General features: G+C 40.7%; 1 protein-coding gene across 1 annotated transcript in view; it reads left to right on the top strand.

The window, feature by feature from the left end:
• The window catches only part of RIMS2 (regulating synaptic membrane exocytosis 2), a 788,551-nt gene that overhangs the window by 427,946 nt on the left and 338,882 nt on the right, over positions 1 to 21,723 (top strand). Inside the window, exon 6 of the mRNA XM_054018206.1 lies at positions 12,781 to 12,989. Coding sequence (XP_053874181.1) covers positions 12,781 to 12,989 — 209 coding nt within the window. The remainder of the gene's footprint in view (positions 1 to 12,780; positions 12,990 to 21,723) is intronic.

Genomic DNA, 21,723 nt, shown 5'->3' with positions numbered 1-21,723 from the left:
TATTTTGGATACACTCAGGTTTATGGTCTCACTTTCCTGGCTAAGCTTTAATTGTACAGCTTCTTTATGTGGGACCCTGATCCTTTTAGCAAGGATGTATTGCTTGCAATGACACAGAGAAAACAAATTGCAGCATCATTTGTGTAGGCTTCTGTGTCACTACTAGGAAATTAATTGAAACATCTGTTTTAATATTAACTATATTTTGAGACCTTTTGGTGTATTATGTCTTATTTCTGACTTTATTAAGATTTTAGCAAATGTGGGCTTATTCAAAGTGTTAAATAGAAATCTAAATGAAGAAAAGGAGGAAGAAGGGATAGAAGGAATGTGTGGGGAAGCTGAGAGGCCTTTGTTTATTTCTTCCCTTATAGCCATATATTTCCTCTTGAAGGTAACAAGATAACAGTCATATAGTTAGAAAGGACAGTTAGCTCAGAATGCACGAAAAAGAAAATGAAACCGTTTAAAGCATCTCAGGGTTCAATTGAAGGTACCGTGGTCTGCAATCAGGCCTTTGTGAGAGTTTAATACAAGTATATATGATTCTAGTGCGAACTATTTCATTGTATCATTACCATATAACTTCTAAGTAAAAATATCAAAATTTCATATTCAGGGGCCAAAAATCAGACCTGTTAGGCACCACAGCTGCAGTAGTAGAATTAGTCCAACTATGTTATTAGTATAATTCACAACCTGGCCTTAAAATGTTCTGGTTTTGCATCTGATGTCATATGTTATAAAGGAGACACAGTCCATTCCCTCACTCATTTTGCTGATCCTCTACTATATGGGGCTTTTGACTTTAAGTTTCATTTACATTTGGGATGCACTGGTTCAGTGTGGTTTAGGATTTTTTTAACTAATTAGCATTCATTTTAACACAGTAAAAACTTGGAACTAGACAAATAGCCAATGGGAGGCTACTGTACATTTGATGTGTATACTCAAGGCCTATTAATATTAATATGAGATGTGTGTGTGTGTGTGTTATAGGAAAGTAGGTCCCATGTTTATTTGCATTGGTTCTGACTATTGTAATAGCTTATAATTCATTAATAGGAGAAAAGATTGGTATAGTTTAGCTACAAATGTGCAAGTCAGTTTCAAACTAGGTGAATTTCACTTGCATCCGACTTCAATAGGCACAAATGACTAAAAGAACAACAGAAGCATAGTAGTACTAAGTATTGAGTGCTGGAAAAGGTAGTCTCGAGGTTTCCATTAGCTTCTCCAATTACACCGAGCATCTCAGAGCAAACAGTACAAATGGCTAGCTCAACTGTTGCTATCCAGAATTTTCCTAAAGCTAATTGTTTCTTCCTCAGTTTAATCAGGACTCCACTGTGGGCACAGAAAATTGCTAATAAATATGAGACATCAAAGAGGAAAATAAGTGATATGCAACACACACGATCCATTCTCAGCCTCTCAGACCAAATCTAACAGCTCTACAACCCTGCCTCACCCTCTACCATAATTAATGATGAATATATCTCTGTAGTCAAAGAGTCTATGATGCAAGTATGCCCTTAGGGTCCAAAACAGCACTCTTCAATGGGTGCATTATTCTCCATCCTTTCCTGATGCCAATATCTTTGTTGGTAGCCAAGGAGTTCATGCTGGCTAGAGTACAGCTGGTGAATCCCTTCTTTGTCAATTCCAAGTCTATAAAGACCCATAATTAACATTTTATTTTTCAATTTTCAGATATGCCCATCACAATTTTCTGGGTACATATAGGGATCCAAATGACGCAAAAATTAAAGCTGCACAAAACATTCACTACATTATCTAACATATAAACTTACCCTTCTCAGTCTTTCAGACAAATATCTGAACAAACAGATTAACTTTGCATCATGTCTTGTTTGTTAATATACTTCCTTACCTTTGATCTTAGTTCCTCCAGTGCTACTAACACATCTGGCTATCCACTTCTTCCACTGATTACAGTCGTTCGCTAATTGTGGTACTTCTTTCCAGGTGTTGCCAACACATTCAGTGTCCTCTGTCACTATCTTCTGCTGGTTCTTCCTTGGCCTTCCTTGCTTCCTCTTTCCTCCTTTCGGTACTCAATGTAATGCTTGCTTAGCATGTTTTCAATCTTCCATACAGTGTACATGTCCCAAACACCTAAGGCTTCTTTCTTTTATGACATTTTCCAACATGTCCTGCTCTATCTGTTCCTTTCCTCTCACATTTACTGTTTTCTTTCCATGAAATGTGTAATATCTTCCTCAGCCATTTTTGATGGGCAGCCTCTAATCTTTTTTTGTTAGCCACTATCATCAGCCACTGTCATAGTTCAGTATTATCAAGTAGGGGTGATAATCCCAAAGCAGAGAACCTCTCACTGAAAATGCTAGTGGCCATCATCTGTGCAAGAGCAGATCAACCAGTCCCAGTTGTCATGACTGTGACTAGGGAGAACCCAAACACACATGTAGAATTGCATGTGAAAGCAAACAGGAAGCCAGTGCAATCCACTGAACATTGGTGTAATGGGCTTCCTTTACCAACCCCAATAATTTCGGCTTCCACATTCTGCACCAACTGAAACCTCTAGGTGTCTGGGGTAGCCTCATGAAGAACACTCTATGCATATAAAACTGCAGGAAAGTTTGCATCTGATTGAAATGGTTAATAGCTTTTGGCTGCCAAACCCACCAGGGAGTCAGAACAATCCATTTGAATTTCTCTGTGGACTTTATAAAGATTAGTTAGTTAATTTAGCCTTGCATCACCCCAGGGAGATTGGTAGGTGGGGTATACCTAGTAATTTAACATTAATCATATATTCCCATTTCTCAAACATTTCAGATGTTTCTCACAAATTTATATGAAAATCCAGTTATGAAGTTTCTTTTCAGCCCTCAAGAAACTAGCTAATTCCAAGTAGATGACATCAGAGAGTGTTAACTTTTTGGGGGGTGGGGGGGCACTGTGATGTGTAGAAAGTAGCTGCTGAGATAAAGGCTGGATATGGGACAGGGTCTTTGGTGGTTTTCCTTTCTACCAGAAATATTCTTTCACTGCACTCCCAATATTACTTGTTTCACACAGCTTGCAATTCCTGGTCCTTTCCTAGGCCAGGCAGTATTAAGAGGAGGCTGGAATTGCATTAGGTGAAGCTAAGGGCTTGGAAGAACTAGCATGGAAGCCAACCATGAGGAAACTGGGATGGTAGTATAGGTGGCAGGAAAGATGTGTGAGGCTGTGAGCCCAAATATGTGCGTGAGTTCCAAGTGCTAGATGGGGGCAGAAGAGAAAAAGAGTGTGCTCAAGAGAGGAAGAAAAAAAGGAGAAGGAGAAGGCTGGGCCTCCTACATGGGTTGGAGAAGAGAGAAAGAAAGGAAGTACTAAAGACAAATTGTTTTCCATAACTTAGTACCGAACACTTAAATGTGTAGTTCCTGAGGAGCTAGCGAACAGGAGCAGCAAACAGAGGAGTTTTGCGAGGAAGTTATCCATGTGAAGGAGGAGTGACTATGTGACTCCTTGAGATGGGTTTATTGTTTGTTACTTTGTTTGTTTGTTGTGTGCTTGCTGCTTGCTGTATGCCAGCTTTACTGAAGTTTATAGTGTGGTCTGTTTGGGGGGGCTGTGCGCTGAAAACATCTGCTCAATGTGCAGCGGCAGTCAAAAAAGCTATCAGAATGTTAGGAACCATTAGGAAAGGGATAGATAATAGGACGGAAAATATCATAATGCCACTATATAAATTCATGGTATGCCCACACCTTGAACACTGTGTGCAGTTCTGGTCGCTTCATGTTAAAAAGATATATTAGAATTGGAAAAGATACAGAGAAGGACAACAAAAATGTTAGGGGTATGAAACAGCTTCTGTAGGAGAGATTAAAAAGACTGGGATTGTTCAGCTTGGAAGAGAGACGACTAAGGGGAGATATGATAGAGGTCTATAAAATCACGAGTGGAGAAAGTGAATAATGAACTGTTATTTACCCCTTCACAAAACAAGAACCAATGAAGTTCATAGACAGCAGGTTTAAAACAAACAAACGGACATAGTTCTTCACATCATGCACAGTCAACCTGTGGAACTCATTGCCAGGGGATGTTGTGAAGGGCAAAAGTATAACTGGGTTAAAAAAGAATTAGATAAGTTCATGGAGGATAGGTTCATCAATGCGTTTTAGCCCAGATGTTCAGGGATACACCCCATGCTGTGCTGTGAGTGTCCCTAAGCCTCTGACTGCCAGATGCTGGGACTGGACTGCAGGGGATGGATCACTTGATAATTGTCCTGTTCTGTTAATTTCCTTTGAAGCATCTGGCATTGACAACTGTCAGAAGACAGGATACTGGGGTAGGTGGACCATTGGCCTGATCGAGCATGGGCATTTTTATGTTCTCCTACTGTGCCTAAAGTTTCAGCAGATTTCCATTTAATCTTTTAATCTAGACAAGTCATTTGAAAATATGTATAAATCAATCACAAAAAACTTGCAGTTGAACCAAATATAAAATGTACAAGGTAACTTGGTTACCTCATACAAAATGCCTGATTGCCTCCTGTGCCTTCCTGACAATAACTGCTTTTTCTCTTAAAATGAAAAACAAACAGACATAAAACCATACAACCATCTTTCTGTAAAGATACTCCCTTATTGTCCTTACTTTGAAGAAGCCCTCCTCTTTTGAACTCCAGCCCATTGGCTCAAATAACTATCAACATTCAATTGTGAGTGGACATCCAGTCACACAAAATGTGGTTGCCATATTGATGTGCTTTCCCTCCTTCCCTTTCTCTAATAAAGGCTTTTATCAAAATGTACAAGATTGATGGCTTGAGCTTGGTTGTGGGAATGTGTATGTAAATGTAATTTTTACAAATGTATTTCCTACTGTTTTAACCCTCCTGGGGAAGCACACTTAAGAAAGCAGTTTTATTAGGTCATGTTTGAACTCTGAACAATGATGCTGAGAATCCCTAATTGAAAGAGAGAGCATGGCTAATGTGAACATTCAGGATAAAACCCTTTTACTGTACTGGAGGGTCATCCTTTAAGGTTGAGCTGAATTAGTAGAGTAGTGTGTGGAAACATTTGGCTTGAGGATAAACTAAGGATCTCATTTACTTATATTTTTCTTCCTCAAGCAACCACCTATTCTTTTTAAATTCATAAAGATTATCACATGTAAATCAAGACTTTTTAAAATTCTTACCATGACATGAAAAATCCATCAGAAAACAAAACTCAGACATCATAGGTACTGTTGGGTAACCTTTTCATAAACATTTAAACCATCAGTTAACTTCTCTACCCTAGCTCAGAGTTTGCCTGTGTTTTCATTATAAACCTTGTTTTCCAGGGGTTTCTAACAACCATAAAATATTCTTCTTGACAGAAACTTGGCAGTAAATTTTGAGCTTGAGAGAAAATCCATAATTTGTTTGTCTTTTGCTATATTTGATTTAACTTGGTTTGATCATTTTTGATTTGTAGAAGGGCAAACAAGAAAAAGAAGAAGAAAAAAGCGTTGCCAGGTCAGATAGACCTCAATCCTATTTCCCAGAAGTCACTGCAAGTTTTGTCACTGGCTTCAGTGAAAGCAGCTATTGACCCTATTTTTATTTGCACTCCTATAGTTTAAAAACAGCCTCATGTGAAAAGGTAACAATAGGTAAAGTATTTTTTCATTATGGCCGAGATTTTCATAGGAGCCTACTTAAAAGGGAGTTGAGTGCCTAACTTCCTCAGTCTCCTTTGACATCCCACCCTTAAGATTTTAGCAGGAATATACTCTATACTATGCTTATAGTATAGTATTCGTGCATTTCGGTTAAGCATAGAACATGGTGTGTGTAGACATTAAAGATTACAGCTTTTCACCATTATGGAGGAATGGATACTCTGCAGCCTTTCAACTTTAATTGCTTGAGGATTTTGGGGTATCTTCAGGATTTGGAGACCATACCCCACTACTCTTCATAGCCTACTTATGCTCTCCTCCCCTTAGAGAGAAGCACACATTGAAAATGTATGAGGTGAACTTGTAGAGAAACACTTGTGGAATGACAGTGAGAAAAATCAAGAGACAGTGCTTTTGGGTAGAGTGCTGATTGGAAAGAGACTTGGAACTGTGAGCAGAAAAACTGTCTCCTGCTGTTTGATTCCTACTCTGTTCAGGAAAGCAAGACTTCATGTACATTCTTTGTATGTAAATAGGATTGCTTCAAATAAATACCTGATTCCATTCTAATCAATTTCTTCTTCTAATGGAAACAACCCACAAGTACTCCAGAGTTGGCTAACCAGTCGGGCCAAAAGAGTAACAGTATATCACAGTCATTACTTAATGCCTCACTTGAAGGTCTTCAGATACCACAGTCTGGGTGATATACACATCTCAATAGAATTTAATATATTGTGGAAATAGCTAATAATTATAATACCTCAATGTCATTTTGATACAAATCTGCTCTTATAAAAGACTATTAAAATGTATAGCATTCTGTATGAGGAAATTAAACAAGAGTTTTCACCCAGTGAAATATTTTTTTCTCAATGGTAGTTTGTTAATGGGCAAACCAAAAAAGATTGGAGTGTGGTTTGGATAAGAATATTCTGAAAATGAGATGTATCTCCTAGGAGACTATTTCAATGGGCAAACATTGTAGAATCAAACTTTAAAATAAAAAAAATTGGAAGCTTATCTGAATCACATCTGAAAATCTTTCCAGAGGATGCTTTCTTTTGAGACTTTCACTACTTTTAGCTTCCTGTTGTGGTGGAAATTTATTTATTTTTTTCTTTTGCTATTCTAGAAGCTCTAGTTCTGGCCAAAACTCAGAGGGGAAAAATATAACATGGGGAATAATACACTGAAACAATTTATAACCTCCAAAATGATTTGGTTTGGTTTCCACTGAAAAGAACGTTGGATAAATCATAGATTTGCTTATTTTTTCCAAACTGATTTCTTCTACTCTTCATGTACATATGTAGCTCATGCTGGCATTATTAGGAACTGGATTTGCATATCAATGAGATGATTAACCTCCTCCCCCATTCCCAATCCTGAATTTATTTACTTTAAAGTTTGAGTATTACGATAATGATACTAACTAACATTGTATTGTACTTAATAATATACTAGTTGATTTGGGGAATTAGTGTGAAAGCTTGCTATACAGTTTTACATAACAAAAAGTTTGGTACAGAAGCATATAATTTATCTAATAGTCTGACATTTTTCCCTGACTCATTTCTGCTGGGTACTGAACTTAGCTATGAAATGCACTTAGTCTCAGTAATAAGAGCCTGCTATTAGGGCAGAGAAGTTTCTAAGCAAAGACCAGTAATGGTACTCTCCACTAGTCAGAATTGACAATTGAACATATTTTGTCTTAATATACAAAGATTTGTGATATACAAGTCTTTTCTGTAGGAAGCAAAGAATTATGTATTTTCATGCATTATTCTTAATTTCAAGATTTCACACATCATAAATGCACTCAATATTTTAATTTTAATATGCAAAATATATATGCTTAGTCATTTCACTGATGTTATTCATTGCATCTCAAAATACTATAAGTGTACAAGGCAATAAATGTCTCCCATGACAATGGGCAATTATTCTCTTTGTAGGCAGGCGATTTGTCCACTTGTAAGCCAGACAGTCCTGTTTTGGTAAGATTTTTCCTTGTCCAGTACCAGACTTGGTTTTGTCCGGTATCAGAGCACTCTGCTTTGCCCCCACTGCCCTCATCTCACATACATGGTGTGTGTGCGAGGTCATGGCAGCAGGGGGAGGCATACTCTGCAAAATGGCGTCCTCTATGCAGCATGACCTCACATGTACTGTGCATGCAAGGCCATGCCAGAGGGGCGGGATTGAGGTTGGGGTCGTGCTGTTCTGGCAGTACCTGCCATGTCTGGTATTCTTGGGATGCATTAACAACCACCCAATTGCTATGTAGTCTCCCTGACACTACTAGTGGGGATATTATTAGTTTATTATTAGGACCATTCTGTGCAATGGCAGGACTAGGTAGACCTAAAACATCCCTGACAGGTGTTTGGCCATCCTATTTTTCAAAACCTCCAATGATGGGGATTACACAATCTTTCTTAGAAGCCTATTCCAGATCTTAACTACCTTTATAGTTGGAAAGTTTTTTCTAATATCTAACCTGGCTGCAGATTGAGCCCATTATTTCTTGTCCTACCATCACTGGACACAGAGAACAATTAATCACCGTCCTCTTTATAACAACTTTTTACATATTTGAAGACTGTTATCAGGTCACCTACTGAGTCTTCTTTTCTCATGACTTACTGTGTTCTGTTTACTTACCCTTTCCTCTTAAGTCAGATTTTCTAAACCTTTTATCATTTTTTATTACTCTCCTCTGGACTCTCTCCAATTTGTCTACATCTTTCCTAAAATGCGGCACCCAGAATTGGACACAGTACTTCAGCTGAGATCTCACTAGTGCCAAATGAAGGAGGACTGTTACCTCCTGCATCTTATATACAAAACCCCTGTTAAGATACCCCAAAATGACATTAGCCTTTTTTTCAGCTGTATCACATTGTTTCAGCAGTACTATCACCTCAGTAGTTTTTCCCCATTTTGTAGCTGTGTGTTTGATTTTTCCTTCCTAAGTGAAATGCTTTGCACTTATCTTTATTGAATTTCATCTTGTTGAATTCAGACCAATTCTCTACTTTGTGAAGGTCATTTTGAATTCTAATCCTGCCCTCCGAGGTGCTTGCAATTCCCCTCCTCCCCCAGCGTGGTGTCATCTGCAAATTTCATAAGCATACTCTCCACTCCATTATCCAATTCATTAATTAAAATATTGAACAGTACTGGACCCAGAGCTGACCCCTGTGGGACCTCACTAGATCATCCTCCCAGTTTGTCAGCAAACCACTGAAACTATTCTTTGAATATGGTCTTTCAACCAGTTGTGTACCCACTTTATAGTAATTTAATCTAGACCACATTTCCCTAGTTTGTTTATAAGAATGTCACTGGGGACTGTGTCAAAAAATCTTACTAAAATCAAGGTATATCACGTCTACTGCTTCCCCCCATCCACTAGACTAGTAACCCTAGCAAAGAAGGAAATTAGGTTCATTTGGCATGATTGTTCTTGACAAATCCATGTTGGTTATTCCTTATAATCCTATTATCCTCCAGATTCTCTACAAATTGTTTAATAATTTGTTTCAGTATCTTTCCAGGTATTGAAGTCAGGCTAACTGTTCTATGATTCCCCAGGTTGTCTTTGTTCCCCCTTTTAAAGATAGGTACTATGGTTGCTTTTCTCCAGTCTTTTGGGACATCACCCATCCTCCAGGAATTCTCAAAGATAGTTGATAAAGGTTGTGGGAATGCTTCAACTAGTTCCTTAATGCAGTGTTCCTTAAGTACCCTAGGATGAATTTCATTGGGTCCCACTGACTTGAATACATCTAACTTATCTAAATCTTCTTTAACTTGTTCTTTCACTATTTTGTCTTGCTTTCCTTCCCTCTTGTTGTTTACAATAATTGTGTTGAGTATCTGGTCACCATTGACCTTTTTAGTGAAGACTGAAGCAAAATAGGCATTAAACACCTCAGCTTTATTGATGTCATCATTTATTAGCTCTCCTTCCTCACTAAGTAGAGGACCTACATCTACATCTTTCTCTGTTAAAAGAAACTCTTCTTATTGCCTTTTGTGTGCCTTGCTAACTGTAACTCATTTTATGCCGTTGCCTCTCTGATTTTATTCCTATGTGCTTGAGCTGCTATTTTGTACTCCATAGCAATTTGTCCATGTTTCCACTTTTTGGTGGCTTTCTTTTTGATTTTCAGGTCATTAAAGAGCTCCTGCTGGAGCCATATTGGTCTTTTACTATTCTTCCTATGATCGATGACCATGGCTTTGAAGAAGTCCTTTCATAGTAGGGTCTAATCCTGTTTTCAGTGAAATCAAGCAAAACTCCTATTGATTTGAATAGGCTCAGCAGGCTCAGACCTTTAAATAATAATTATTTAGAATATGTAAACTTCTAGATACTTTCATGAGATTTGTTTTCAACATTAGTTAAATGTTATGAAATCAAAGGAAACTTCATATGCTAAAATATGTCAACCTAACATCAAGGGTCAAGCTTAATGTGCAACTCACCTCTGAATAGTGACTTTAAAAATAGCACCCACATATTCAGTAGTCCTGTTGCTTTAAGTGCAGTTTAACTCTGACCTTAGCCATGGGTCCATCATTAGTATCTCCGTAATTTATGTGTTAAACGGAGCTTAGCTGGACTTTCAAATTCCAGGTTAAGTCTGTGAGGTTGGCAGTTATATCAGAACCCTCCCCTGCAATCTTTCTTATTTGTAATCTGAGCAGATATGATTGGGAATCATTGAGGATCTTAAACATGACCAGAAATACAAGTAGAACTGATTAAGACTTTTTTCCAGAGAACCTCAGAATAATGGGGGATCTTATACACTATATGGACTAAATAATGTATAGACAGAGTTAAGGAGAGATTTTCATATTTTCCCCCTGAATTTTGTCCCATTGGGATCTTAAAACCAACCCTTAACATTATTTCAGTGCCATTTTTATGTATACATAAAGAGGTTTTTTTTTTAATTTGAAGACGTTTGCAGGGCTAAGGTATTGATACTGAAGAGTGTAGATACATTTCAAGTTTCTGTTTTTCATGCAGTGTTTATTGTATATTAGGGAGTTGCACATTGCATTGCTTGTGCAGGCTGAGCTTGTTGCACATGCCAGATGCTCCTTGCATTCCTCCATTCCACTATATGAGCTCCCTGTGTGCCAGCTTCCCATCCCCTCCTTTTCAGGGTCTCCCTGCCAGGCTTCCCAATCTTTTATCTGCCAGATTCTCTGTGTACTCCCCAACTCCCATAACAGGTTCCCCCATTCTTTCCCTAAACCAGCTGCATTTTATGCACCTCCTTTCCCATTTCTTCCCATGTCCTCTATTCCCCTCCATGACAAGAACTCTGTCTTCCCCATTCCTTCCTCTTGCCAAACCATGAATAAGCTTTGTGTAGGGTAGTTAGTTCTGTGGGGTCTGTATCTGTGCATCCCATATGCAAGATGTGTTGGTCAGCGGATCAGAGTGATATCAGACTCACTACTCATACTCTTTCCTGTCACCTGATGTGAACTATCCCAAACTTCTCTGAGCTGTTTCAATAGCACACATTGAGCCCCCACAGAGCAATGGTCTGAGGTATAAGGCAGATACAGGTGAGGAGTCTTAGGGACCTGTACCATGGATTCCAGAACCACATGGGTTCTGTTGCCTATTGGACCCTACACTTGCAGTTAGATGCAGGAGGCAGGAGTTAGCCTTGAATAAGAAAATAAATATAAAATAAAAATTCTCACATATAGTAACATGATATTTATGGTTCTAAAGTATAAGGAAAATGTTATAAGGCCAAAAGACTTAGGTATATTCTACAATTTACAAAACCTAGATAAATGGGAAAATATTTATATAGCACATAGTCATGTATTATCACTCATTTTTATTGACATTAGCATTAATCCTTTGGAACAACTGTTCAAAAGTATGAGTCTCTCTCAGTTTATCTAAGAAATCAACTTTCTGGGGGGAGGGATAGCTCATTGGCCTGCTAAACCCAGGCTTGTGAGTTCAAACCTTGAGGGGGCCACTTAGGGATCTGGGGCAAAATCAGTACTTGGTCCTGCTAGTGAAGGCCGGGGGCTGGACTCAATGACCTTTCAAGTTCCCTTCCAGTTCTAGGATATAGGATATTTCCATTTATTAAAAAAAAATTAATTACATTTATATTGTATGAAAATATTTTAAAAGTTTGTTATGTATCAAAATACAGTCCATTGAGTCCATGTTTTGAGATAACAATACAATAGCAATAATTTTGCCTGCATTAATTCATGAATGTTACATTTTTCTATAAATTTTATGCAAAGTTAATATCAATCAATTCTGAGTATTTCGTACCTTTTATTTTTCTTAATGATCTATCATCTCTTGACAGGTGTTTCAACATTCTGAAGCTTATTACAATAAAGTGAGATATAGAATTTCACTGTTTTGATGTTTTGTTATAGCTGTGTAGAGATAAATCATTTTGATCTGAAAAAGGCAAGAAGGCCCTTCCAACAAGACAAACCCATTATTAGGTCAATACTGACAAAGATGATGCAAGTTACACTTAGTGTTGTCAATGTCCAGAAAGTTTTGAATGTGTACACAATAAGTTGTTGAATCTTTTTGTGATATTTATAGGTATTTTCATAAGAATTTCAAAGAACTGTTAATGGTATAGTCTTTATATGTTACATATATTGAATATGTACACACACACACACACACACACACACACACATGCACAGTTTTCCACATTCTGTGTATTCCATTGTTTTAGAGTCTCAACTTTCTCTTGAAAACATTATAGCAAGTGTTACAGACAAAGGTTATGAATCAGGCAGGATAACCACAATTTTTTTAAAGTTTATTATATCTGTGTCTGTCCTTTCTTTCGCTTTTCCTTTACTTGCACTATCTTGTCTGTCTGATTCTCACAGGAGACATGGATTACAACTGGGTGGACCATACGTCTTGGCATAGCAGTGAGGCATCCCCAATGTCTTTGGTGAGACATGTGGAGCCTTACCATTCAGTTTACTTTATCATTTCACTTTTCCTTTGTTTTATTTATACCTTTGCACGTTTTCTTTTTTGTATCCCTTTTTTTTATCCCACACTTGTAGGGGACAGTCAAAGGGGAAAAAGAAAAACTAGTGAGCAGGCAGTTTTGTCGGATTCTAACACCTTATCTGAGAGACAAAAGAAAATGGTGTGCTTTGGCGGCCACTCTTTGGAAGAGGACTTGGAATGGTCTGAGCCTCAAGTTAAAGACTCTGGGGTAGATACGTGTAGTAGCACAACTCTAAATGAGGAGCATAGCCATAGCGAGAAGGTACTGAGATTGTGGAGCCTGCATTTTAAACTTCTCATTTGGTCTTCGTTTGCTCTGTGTCGTTCATTAAAACAGTGCATTTAATAAAAAGACAGGGGAGGGGGGGTTAGAGACAATGTAGCATTTCTTAAGGTGCAGAAAAGAAAAACAAAACCAAAAATTCCTGCTTGCTTTGTCACTTTTACTATTTAGTAGCATAAGAAAAAAATGTTCAGGCACAAAGGAATGTTTGGTCTTATGGTCGCATGATAGTACTTGATGATGTTACCTTCAACTATAAAGTAATTAACAATGAGGATTCTGTTGGATTGGCTTAATATGATTTCCTGCATATGTGCTCCTGGGGCTAAAATTAAATTAATAGTTTAAATCCCAGGTAAAAAAAAGGGAGAAAAATTGGTCCATTTGCACAGAAAAGTTGTTTTTCTTTTTTCCCTTTCACTGTCATGTTTGTTCTTTTGTTTTGTTGTCATGCCATTTTTGTGGAGTATTGTGTAGTATTAGAGTCTTTGCCATCTGCTTTGATATTTGTTAGTATTGCCTTTCGTTTGGTGGGGATTGTGATAAATCTTTTTAAAGTTATTAGGTTTAATGGGAGGGGAAATGTCCTGTGCCAGTTAATTTTGCATGGAGAGGAGCATGAAACCAGTGGATAGTTGTGAAAAAGTGCTATGATTACACCAAATAAATGATAAGTTTATTTAGAGTTTTATTCAGCATGTTATAATAATATACAATAATAATATGTATTTGTGTGTGTATATACACATATGTGTGTGTGTGTGTGTGTGTATACACACACAGTCACACACACACTGTAGTGGGATGATGGAATATTCAAACGTAGCTGTGCTGAATATGTTTAATATGTATGAACTATTAGAAATGATAATGTTATTTCAATAAATACTATATCAGAAAGGGGAGTTACTACTTTATACCTTTACATTCAATTTATCCTTTTGATAATTTTGGAGCACTGAGAATGTAAAGGTGTCTGAAAGGCCTTAAATACTCAGAGAGAGGAAAACTGAGATGGTTAGAATGGTGGAAAAGAGAATAAGTCTGAATCTCAGTATATCAGGTTTCAGTTTTGAGTTCTACAGTAGAAACTCAGAGTTACAAACACCAGAGTTAGGAACTGTGGTCAACCACACACCTAATTTGGAACTGGAAGTATGCAATCAAGCAGAAGCAGAGACAAAAAAAAAAAAAAAAATCAAATACAGTACAGTACTGTTAAACATAAATTACTAAAAAAATAAAGGGAAAGTTTAAAAATAAATTGACAAGGCAAGGAAACTGTTTCTGTGCTTGTTTCATTTAAATTAAGATGGTTAAAAGCAGAATTTTCTTCTTCATTGTAAAGTTGCAAAGCTGTATTAAATTAAATCATCTGTAAACTTTTGAAAGAACAACGTTTCATTCAGAGTTACGAAAATTTCAGAGTTATGAACAACCTCCATTCCCAAGGAGTTCGTAACTCTGTGGTTCTACTGTACTTCCTATTCAGTATCAGAGTTATTGTGTTAGACTTCAACATCCATTTTTGTTACAACTCAAATATAATGATCACATATATCATATAATCTAAATATCTATACCTTTCAATCTAGTGTATACAAAAGAGACAAGATGGGTCAGGTAATATCTTCCACTTCTGTTGATGGAAGGGACAAACTTCACACAACTCTTCTTCAGGTCTGGAGAATGAAACTAGAGTTTCCATGCTAAATACAAGGTGGGACAGATTGTTAAGCATAAGGGTTCAGACAAGTTGTAGGAGACCATTTAAAATGAAATGGGCAATTAGCATCTCTGCACTTGTAGGACAAGGGAAGGTTAGTAGGCATCAGGGTGTGTTGCAAGTTGTTGTAATGGGCCATAAAACCAGTGTCTTTGTTAAGTCCATGGTTTTTAGTGTCCAGCAGAGTTATGAATTTAAGTTTCCAGGCTTGCCTTTTGAAGGTGTTACGCAGGTTTACGTGGGATGAGGACTGACAGGTCATATATGGAATGATTGCTTTGTGAAAAGTGTTGACCCACTGGTGATAGGGTGTTTTTCTCTTTTATCATTTTCCTGTTTGAGTTCGTTTGATAGTGTAGTAATTGTCTGGTTTTGTTACCCAGAGTTTTCAGAACCCAAAACAGTGGTAACTTTACTGTTTCTCTCCAGAGGATGTCAGGAATAAATCAATGGGTGCACAGCTCATCCATCTGATAAATAATTGGCACGACAGAGTGCTTTCACCTAATCTTTTATAGTTAAATTCAAACAAAGCACATAACCTACAGTAACTACTAGTGGGTCACCTATTTTCCTAATTTCAGCAAAACTACTTATTATCTCTTATCATCAAAACATTTCACATAACAATGTGTCGAGACACTTAAAACCGATGTTGCTATTCACTCACTCTCTTCCATACTTATAATCCGTTAACTTTCTGTCCCATCCTTCCATTGTGATAGCAAAGCTGCAAACATGCAGCTGCATGGCCTTGCCTCTCAGGGCCTAAGATTTTCCTAGCTATGTGATGTTTGGTTTTCAGCTTTCAGTAGATGAACATACAGAATTGCTCATTACACTACTGTCCCATCTGGGGTACATGCAGGAATGACAAATTCTTTGATAACACTCCCCTCCTTGCAGATTGTATATCTTTAATATTAAGATCTGCACACACATACACAATGAGTTCAATGGGTTACTATAGACGCCTAGCATAGGCTCAAAGCTCTCAACCGAGACCGAGCAATAATCTTCTTGCTGGCACTCTCAGTTTTCATCCCTGATTCTGCCTCATTATAGACCAGACCTCATGTAGGTTCCCTTGGGGAGTACCCAGGGTTTGCAAAAGCACGGGCTTTGTAACCGATTTATCTTCCTTTGAATCCAGCATATCAGCACCAGGAACAAAACAACCAACACTATTTGAAACACCAAAATCACAATTGGTTGTAAAGCCAGATTAAAAATTCCTGTTGCCATGGGAGACCATCCCAACAATGTCTCCCACCATTTGTGTTCTGAATTTTTGCTAACCTCAATTACATGTTTAATTTCACTGGTAGAATGATGGACTGTTACCATAATCCTACTTGCCTCTTGTTTAGCAGCATGTAAGTAATTCCTCAAAAGGGGATGCTGAAGCAATATCTGTAAAAGAAGTTCATTCCAATGGGTGCAGTTATTATATTTGAATACAATGTGTATTTCACTTTTAATTGGCTATATTTCAACTCAGACACTTGAAATTTAAAATCATATCCTTCAATAGCTACAATATGGCAAAATCATCTATTTTCATGGGGATCATGAGATACATGATACACATAATTAATTACAAGAACTGGGCACTAACTTCTAAGACATATGGAATTACCACCCATATACAAAAGCACAGATTCATTTACAAACGGATTAACAGCATAATGACATTTTCCCTCTATTATTTCTAAACATAATTTCTGTGGCTGTAGGTATTTGTGGTGAATTCAAATCCAATCCCAGATTCTTCTAAGCAGACTCCCAATTGTACTTTCTTCCACCCAGGGCCTCTTTTGTACCCATACCCTATGATCCATGGGCTCTATCACTCTCTGATTAGCATTAAGGCCAGAGACTACAGTGGGGGAAACCTTATCTCTCCTTCTGACACTAGTAAAATAAATACAGTAATCTCTCAAGAACTTTTATCATATGCAAAATTTACCATTTTCCACTGGGATTATAAATCCCTCTCAGTCTGGATGGAATTTTTCCAAAGAATGCTCCTAATTTCCAATGGGAGTATCCCTCACATACCACCTCAAATCATGTCCTTTACCACATCACTAATTCACATCTGCATTTGCATGCATGCCAGGGCTAAGGAAACATTACTCTGGACGGCACCAGCAGCCTGCAAGAGACGCAGATGATCTTTTTCTTGGGATTGCTCCCATTCCTCTAATAACTGTGCCACCCCATCCTGTGTGGAGCTTAACTGATCTAAGGATTCCCTCAGGGATGTTGCTAAATCCTTTAGGTGTTGCCCCACTGAATTCATTTTATTCACAGCCATTTCCTCCTTTATACTATTAAGAAGCCTTACCCTTGTTCCAAATGCTTCCAGTATGTCCCTTTTTACTCAGTCTTTGAATGGTCTGGGGACATCAAGAAGATTCATCCAATTTTTCCAGCCCTCATATAATGGCTGGAAAAACTTTCCAAAATGGGGTTCTATTACTGAGATATTTGCTAAGATGAGGTCCATAATAACTTTATTCAGCGTGTGGGTTGGATTAATCACCAATTGTTTCTTTACATTGGTTTGAACCACATATGTGCTGATCAAATTAATTATAGGTGGTTCCAGAATTCACATTTCTATACATTTTACTCCATGGGGTCCCTGAACGAGCCATTTTCCTGTCATATTGGGCTTCAAATTAATAACCATTTTATCAAGGCATGATTTAACTTTATTATCCAAACATCCTTTCTTCTTCGGGTGATTGCTCATGTCAATTCCAATTAGGTGTGAGCGCGCCACATGCATGACAGCTGGAAAGATTTTCCCTTAGCAGCACCCGTTGGGTCGATCCAGGTACCCCCAGAGTCATGCCTTCATGGCACGGAATATAGGGCCCTGCCAACCCGCCAACACCTCAGTTCCTTCTTGTTATCTCTAGCTTCAGCAAGCCTTCTCTGTCTCTTAGCAGATTTTTCCTGTAAATAGTTTGATATAGTTAGTTTTAGTAAGTGTTAGTTAGTTAGCTCTCTCTAGAAGTTCATCTGGGGGTACTCCCCATCCCCTCCCCATCTCCTCCATTACTGGGTCATGCCTTGGTCCCCGGGGTTTAAACCCTGCACAGCGTGTGGCAAGTCTATGCCCAGAAGTGACCTCCACACTTCCTGCTTGAAGTGTTTGGGGGAAGCCCACCAAAAGCAAAGCTGCAAATCTGCAGTGGATTTCGCCCTAGGACTCAGAAGGAGATTGACCAGCGCCTCAAGATTCTTCTGATGGAAGCTGCCCTCCATCCCCACTTGGACCCAGGTGCAGCTGAGCCGATGCCGAGCACTTTGAGGAAGGCATGAGTTGGCACCGAGGAAGGAGTTGGCACCGGCAAAATTTCCCACATAGGGTCTCTATGCAGGGCAGTGAATGGCACAGTTCACAATCCCTGGTGCCCCACAAGAAGAGGAGACCCGAAAGGGGCCGCTTACCCATGCCCAGACTAATGCAGAAGGAGTCCACTGTTGTGAGGCCCATGTCGGGCCACGTAAGCTTGTCACTGCCGCCTAGGGTTCCGTTAACTCCTGCCCCACCATGGGACCAGTCAAGTCTGAGCCCCCAGCACTCCCCTCACCGGGAAAGTTGCGACCACCTGCAATTGTCTTACATGCCAGAGACATTCGAGGCTGCCAGGGACCTCATCACCTTCATGGCACCGCCTTCCCCTCCTAGGTGCAACAGGACACCGAGCTCCGTCTCACAGGCACCCGTGAGACCGTCGGTGCCGTCTGGAGGCAAGTCGGCAATGATACCATGCTGATCACCATCCCCTCGGCACCGGTCACCAGTACCTTCCACCAGCGGATGGATAGGGGAGCCACACCAGTCCCCAAGTTCCTGGCACTGCTCCCTGGCACCAGTGGGCACTGCCCCTCTGTGGTCATCCTACAGTGAGTCCTCCCAGTTGGAGATGGAATCCTATAGGTTGAGGCGAAGCAGGCTTTCCAGGTCCAGTAGACACAGGCAACAGTTCCATCCAGCACAGTGGCCTCGACAATGGCAGGCTCCAGCCTAGTGGCCTTTCTGGATCCCCTGGGTGTTCCACCAGGGTCAGGGCCAAAGCCAAGGGTCCCATTTGCGGAGATCAGCATCGGTGGCCTCGGCATCGTATGTGCCTTTGGCACCTCACCTGGATCAATACCAACCAAATCACAACCCTGACACTGACCACACCGGTACCGACTGCACCGGCACCAACTGCACTGGCCACATTGGCACTGGCCATGCCAGAAGACCAGGCACTGGTGCCAAGGGCAGAGAGCAGGACCAGCTCCCCACTAGGGCCTTGTCCTCATCTTCACCTGATGAGGTAGTGGCGGGAACTTCGAATGCCTTGCCCTGGAGGTCAGCAAGGTGCTCCAACAGCTGCTGAGAAGAGTGGCACAGAACCTGGGGATCCATGTTGAGGAGGTCACTGAAACATCGGATCTAATGTGGACATCCTTGCCCTCGCTGGACCCTCCTGTATTGCCCTGCCACTTATAAAAACTATTCAGGACACCACTAAGACAATGTGGCAGACCCTTGCCTCCTTATCACCGATGGCAAAGAGGATTGAATGAAAGTACTTTGTTCCCTCTAAGGGGTTTGAGCATTTTTATACTCATCTCCCTAGTGGTAGCAGTGGCAAATGAGCAGGAGCACCAAGGGTGCCAGGGCCCATCCCCTAAAAACCGGGAGGATTTTCCTCTTTGGGAGGAAAATTTATTCCACTGGGTGGGGGCTCCGGCTCTGAATTTCTAATCACAAGGCTGTCCTCAGCAAGTACAACTACAACTCATGCGGAGATATGGCAAAGTTCATGGAGCTTCTGCCAGAGGACTCCAGGGCACCGTTCTCCTCCTTGGTAGAGGAGGGTAAGCTAATTGCCAGGGCTTCGCTCCAGGAAGCCCTTAATGTGGCTGATTCGGCCACCCACACCATGGCCTCTGGGGTAGCCATGAGGAGGATCTCCTGGCTGCAAGTATCAGGGCTCCCATATGAGTTCCAGCAGACCATACAGGACCTCCCTTTTGAGGACTCGGCCCTCTTTTCAGAGAAAACGGTCTCACAGCTTCATAGCCTCAAGGATTCGAGGGCCACCCTCAAGTCCCTTGGCCTGCACACTCCGGCTATGCAATGGAGGCACTTTAAGCCTCAACCCCCCGCTCGTTTCTACCACCCACAAAACAGGCAGGATTTTTCTAAGAGGTGTAACAGGAACAATAGAAAGAGGCCTCCCCCCTCGTCAACCCAGGTCTCTGGGCAGGCGAAACAGTCCTCAGGCCAGAAACAGAACTTTTGAAGGTGTGCCCAGGGGCGACGCACCAGTCCAGACTCTGGATCCATCCCCCCTTACCTTCTCGTGCCGACTGTCCCATTTTTACCCTGCATGGGCCCGAATTACATCAGATCGCTGGGCACTCCACATGGTAGAAAGGGGATATTCTCTCCAGTTATCCTCCCTCCCCCCCTTCCACCCTCTTTCCCGGTCCCTCTTCAGGGACTCTTCTCATGCAGGAAGTCACATGCTCCTAATGGTGGGAGCAGTGGAAGAGGTTCCTTGGGAGCTGAAGGGCAAGGGTTCTATTCACAGTATTTCCTAATACCGAAAGCCAAAGGTGGCCTCAGGCCCATCCTAGACCTGTGAGACCTCAACAAGTTCATAAAGAAACTGAAGTTCCGCGTGGTCTCTTTGGCATCCATTATCCCTTCCTTTGGATCTGGTATGCCACCCTCAACTTGGAGGACGCTTACTTTCATATTTCAGTAATGCCATCCCACAGAAGGTACCGCAGGTTCCTGGTGAACCACAATCATCAGTTCAAAGTCCTTCTGTTTGGCCTGTCAGTGGCTCCTCGGTGTTTACCAAGTGCATGGCAGTTGTGGCTGCATTGTTGCGTAAGCGTCAGGTGCAGGTGTTTCTGTACCTCGACAACTAACTAATCAAGGGCTGCTCCAGGGTGCAAGTAGAGGTGCAAGTGAACTTCATAAGGGCTACTTTCAATGACCTAGGCCTTCTATTGAACATACAGAAGTCAATCCTATCTCCCGTTCAGTGGATAGAGTTCAGAGGGGCGGTATTGGACTCTACAGAGGCAAGAGGGTACCTCCTGGAGTCACGTTTCCGGTCCCTGTGCAACATCATACAAAGTCTCACCAGTTCCCTACCACCACAGCAAGGAATTGCCTAAAGCTTCTGGCCCACATGGCCGCTTGTACCTATGTAGTACAGCATGCCAGACTGAGACTCCAACCTCTTCCGGGTGTGGCTGGTGTATCGGCCTATTTGGGATAGTCTAGACAAAACTGTCACTCTGCCTCGACCAGTTCTCAAGTCCCTCCTATGGTGGCTCGACCCTCAAGTGGTGTGTGCAGGTGTCTCCTTCGCCAGGCCACAGCCATCCCTTTTGCTGGTGATGGATGTGTCAGCGATGGGTTGGAGTGACCTCAGGACTCAGGGCCTCTGGTCCCAAGCGGAACTCTCACTTCACATCAGTGTCAGAGAGCTGAGAGCAGTCCATTTAGCGTGCCAGACATTCCAAGCCTATTTGGAAGGGAAATGTGTATTGCTCATGATGGACAGTACAACAGCAATGTTTTATATAGACAGACGGGTGTGCATGCTCCTCTCCCCTGTGCCAAGAAGCCCTCAAACTGTGGGAATTTTGCATAGCTCATTCAATACACCTGGAGGCGTTGTACCTTCCCAGAATCCAGAATGAGTTGGCGGAATATCTCAACAGGTCCTTTCACAACCACGAATGGTCCATCTGTCTGGATATCGCAAATACCATTTTCCAAGATTGGGGATTTCCCCAGCTAGACTTTTCACCACGCGACACAACAGGAAGTGCCTGCAGTTCTGCTCCTTTCTGAATCACAGCCTGGGCTCCATCATGGATGTGTTCCTCCTTCCCTGGAAGGGACACCTCTTGTATGCGTTTCCACCCATACCCCTCGTCCACAAGGTG

This window comes from Malaclemys terrapin, chromosome 2, assembly GCF_027887155.1.
Source record: "Malaclemys terrapin pileata isolate rMalTer1 chromosome 2, rMalTer1.hap1, whole genome shotgun sequence".
Lineage (NCBI taxonomy): Eukaryota > Metazoa > Chordata > Testudines > Emydidae > Malaclemys > Malaclemys terrapin.
Note: the sequence above shows the minus strand (reverse complement) of the source record. Positions and strands in the feature narration are given on the sequence as shown.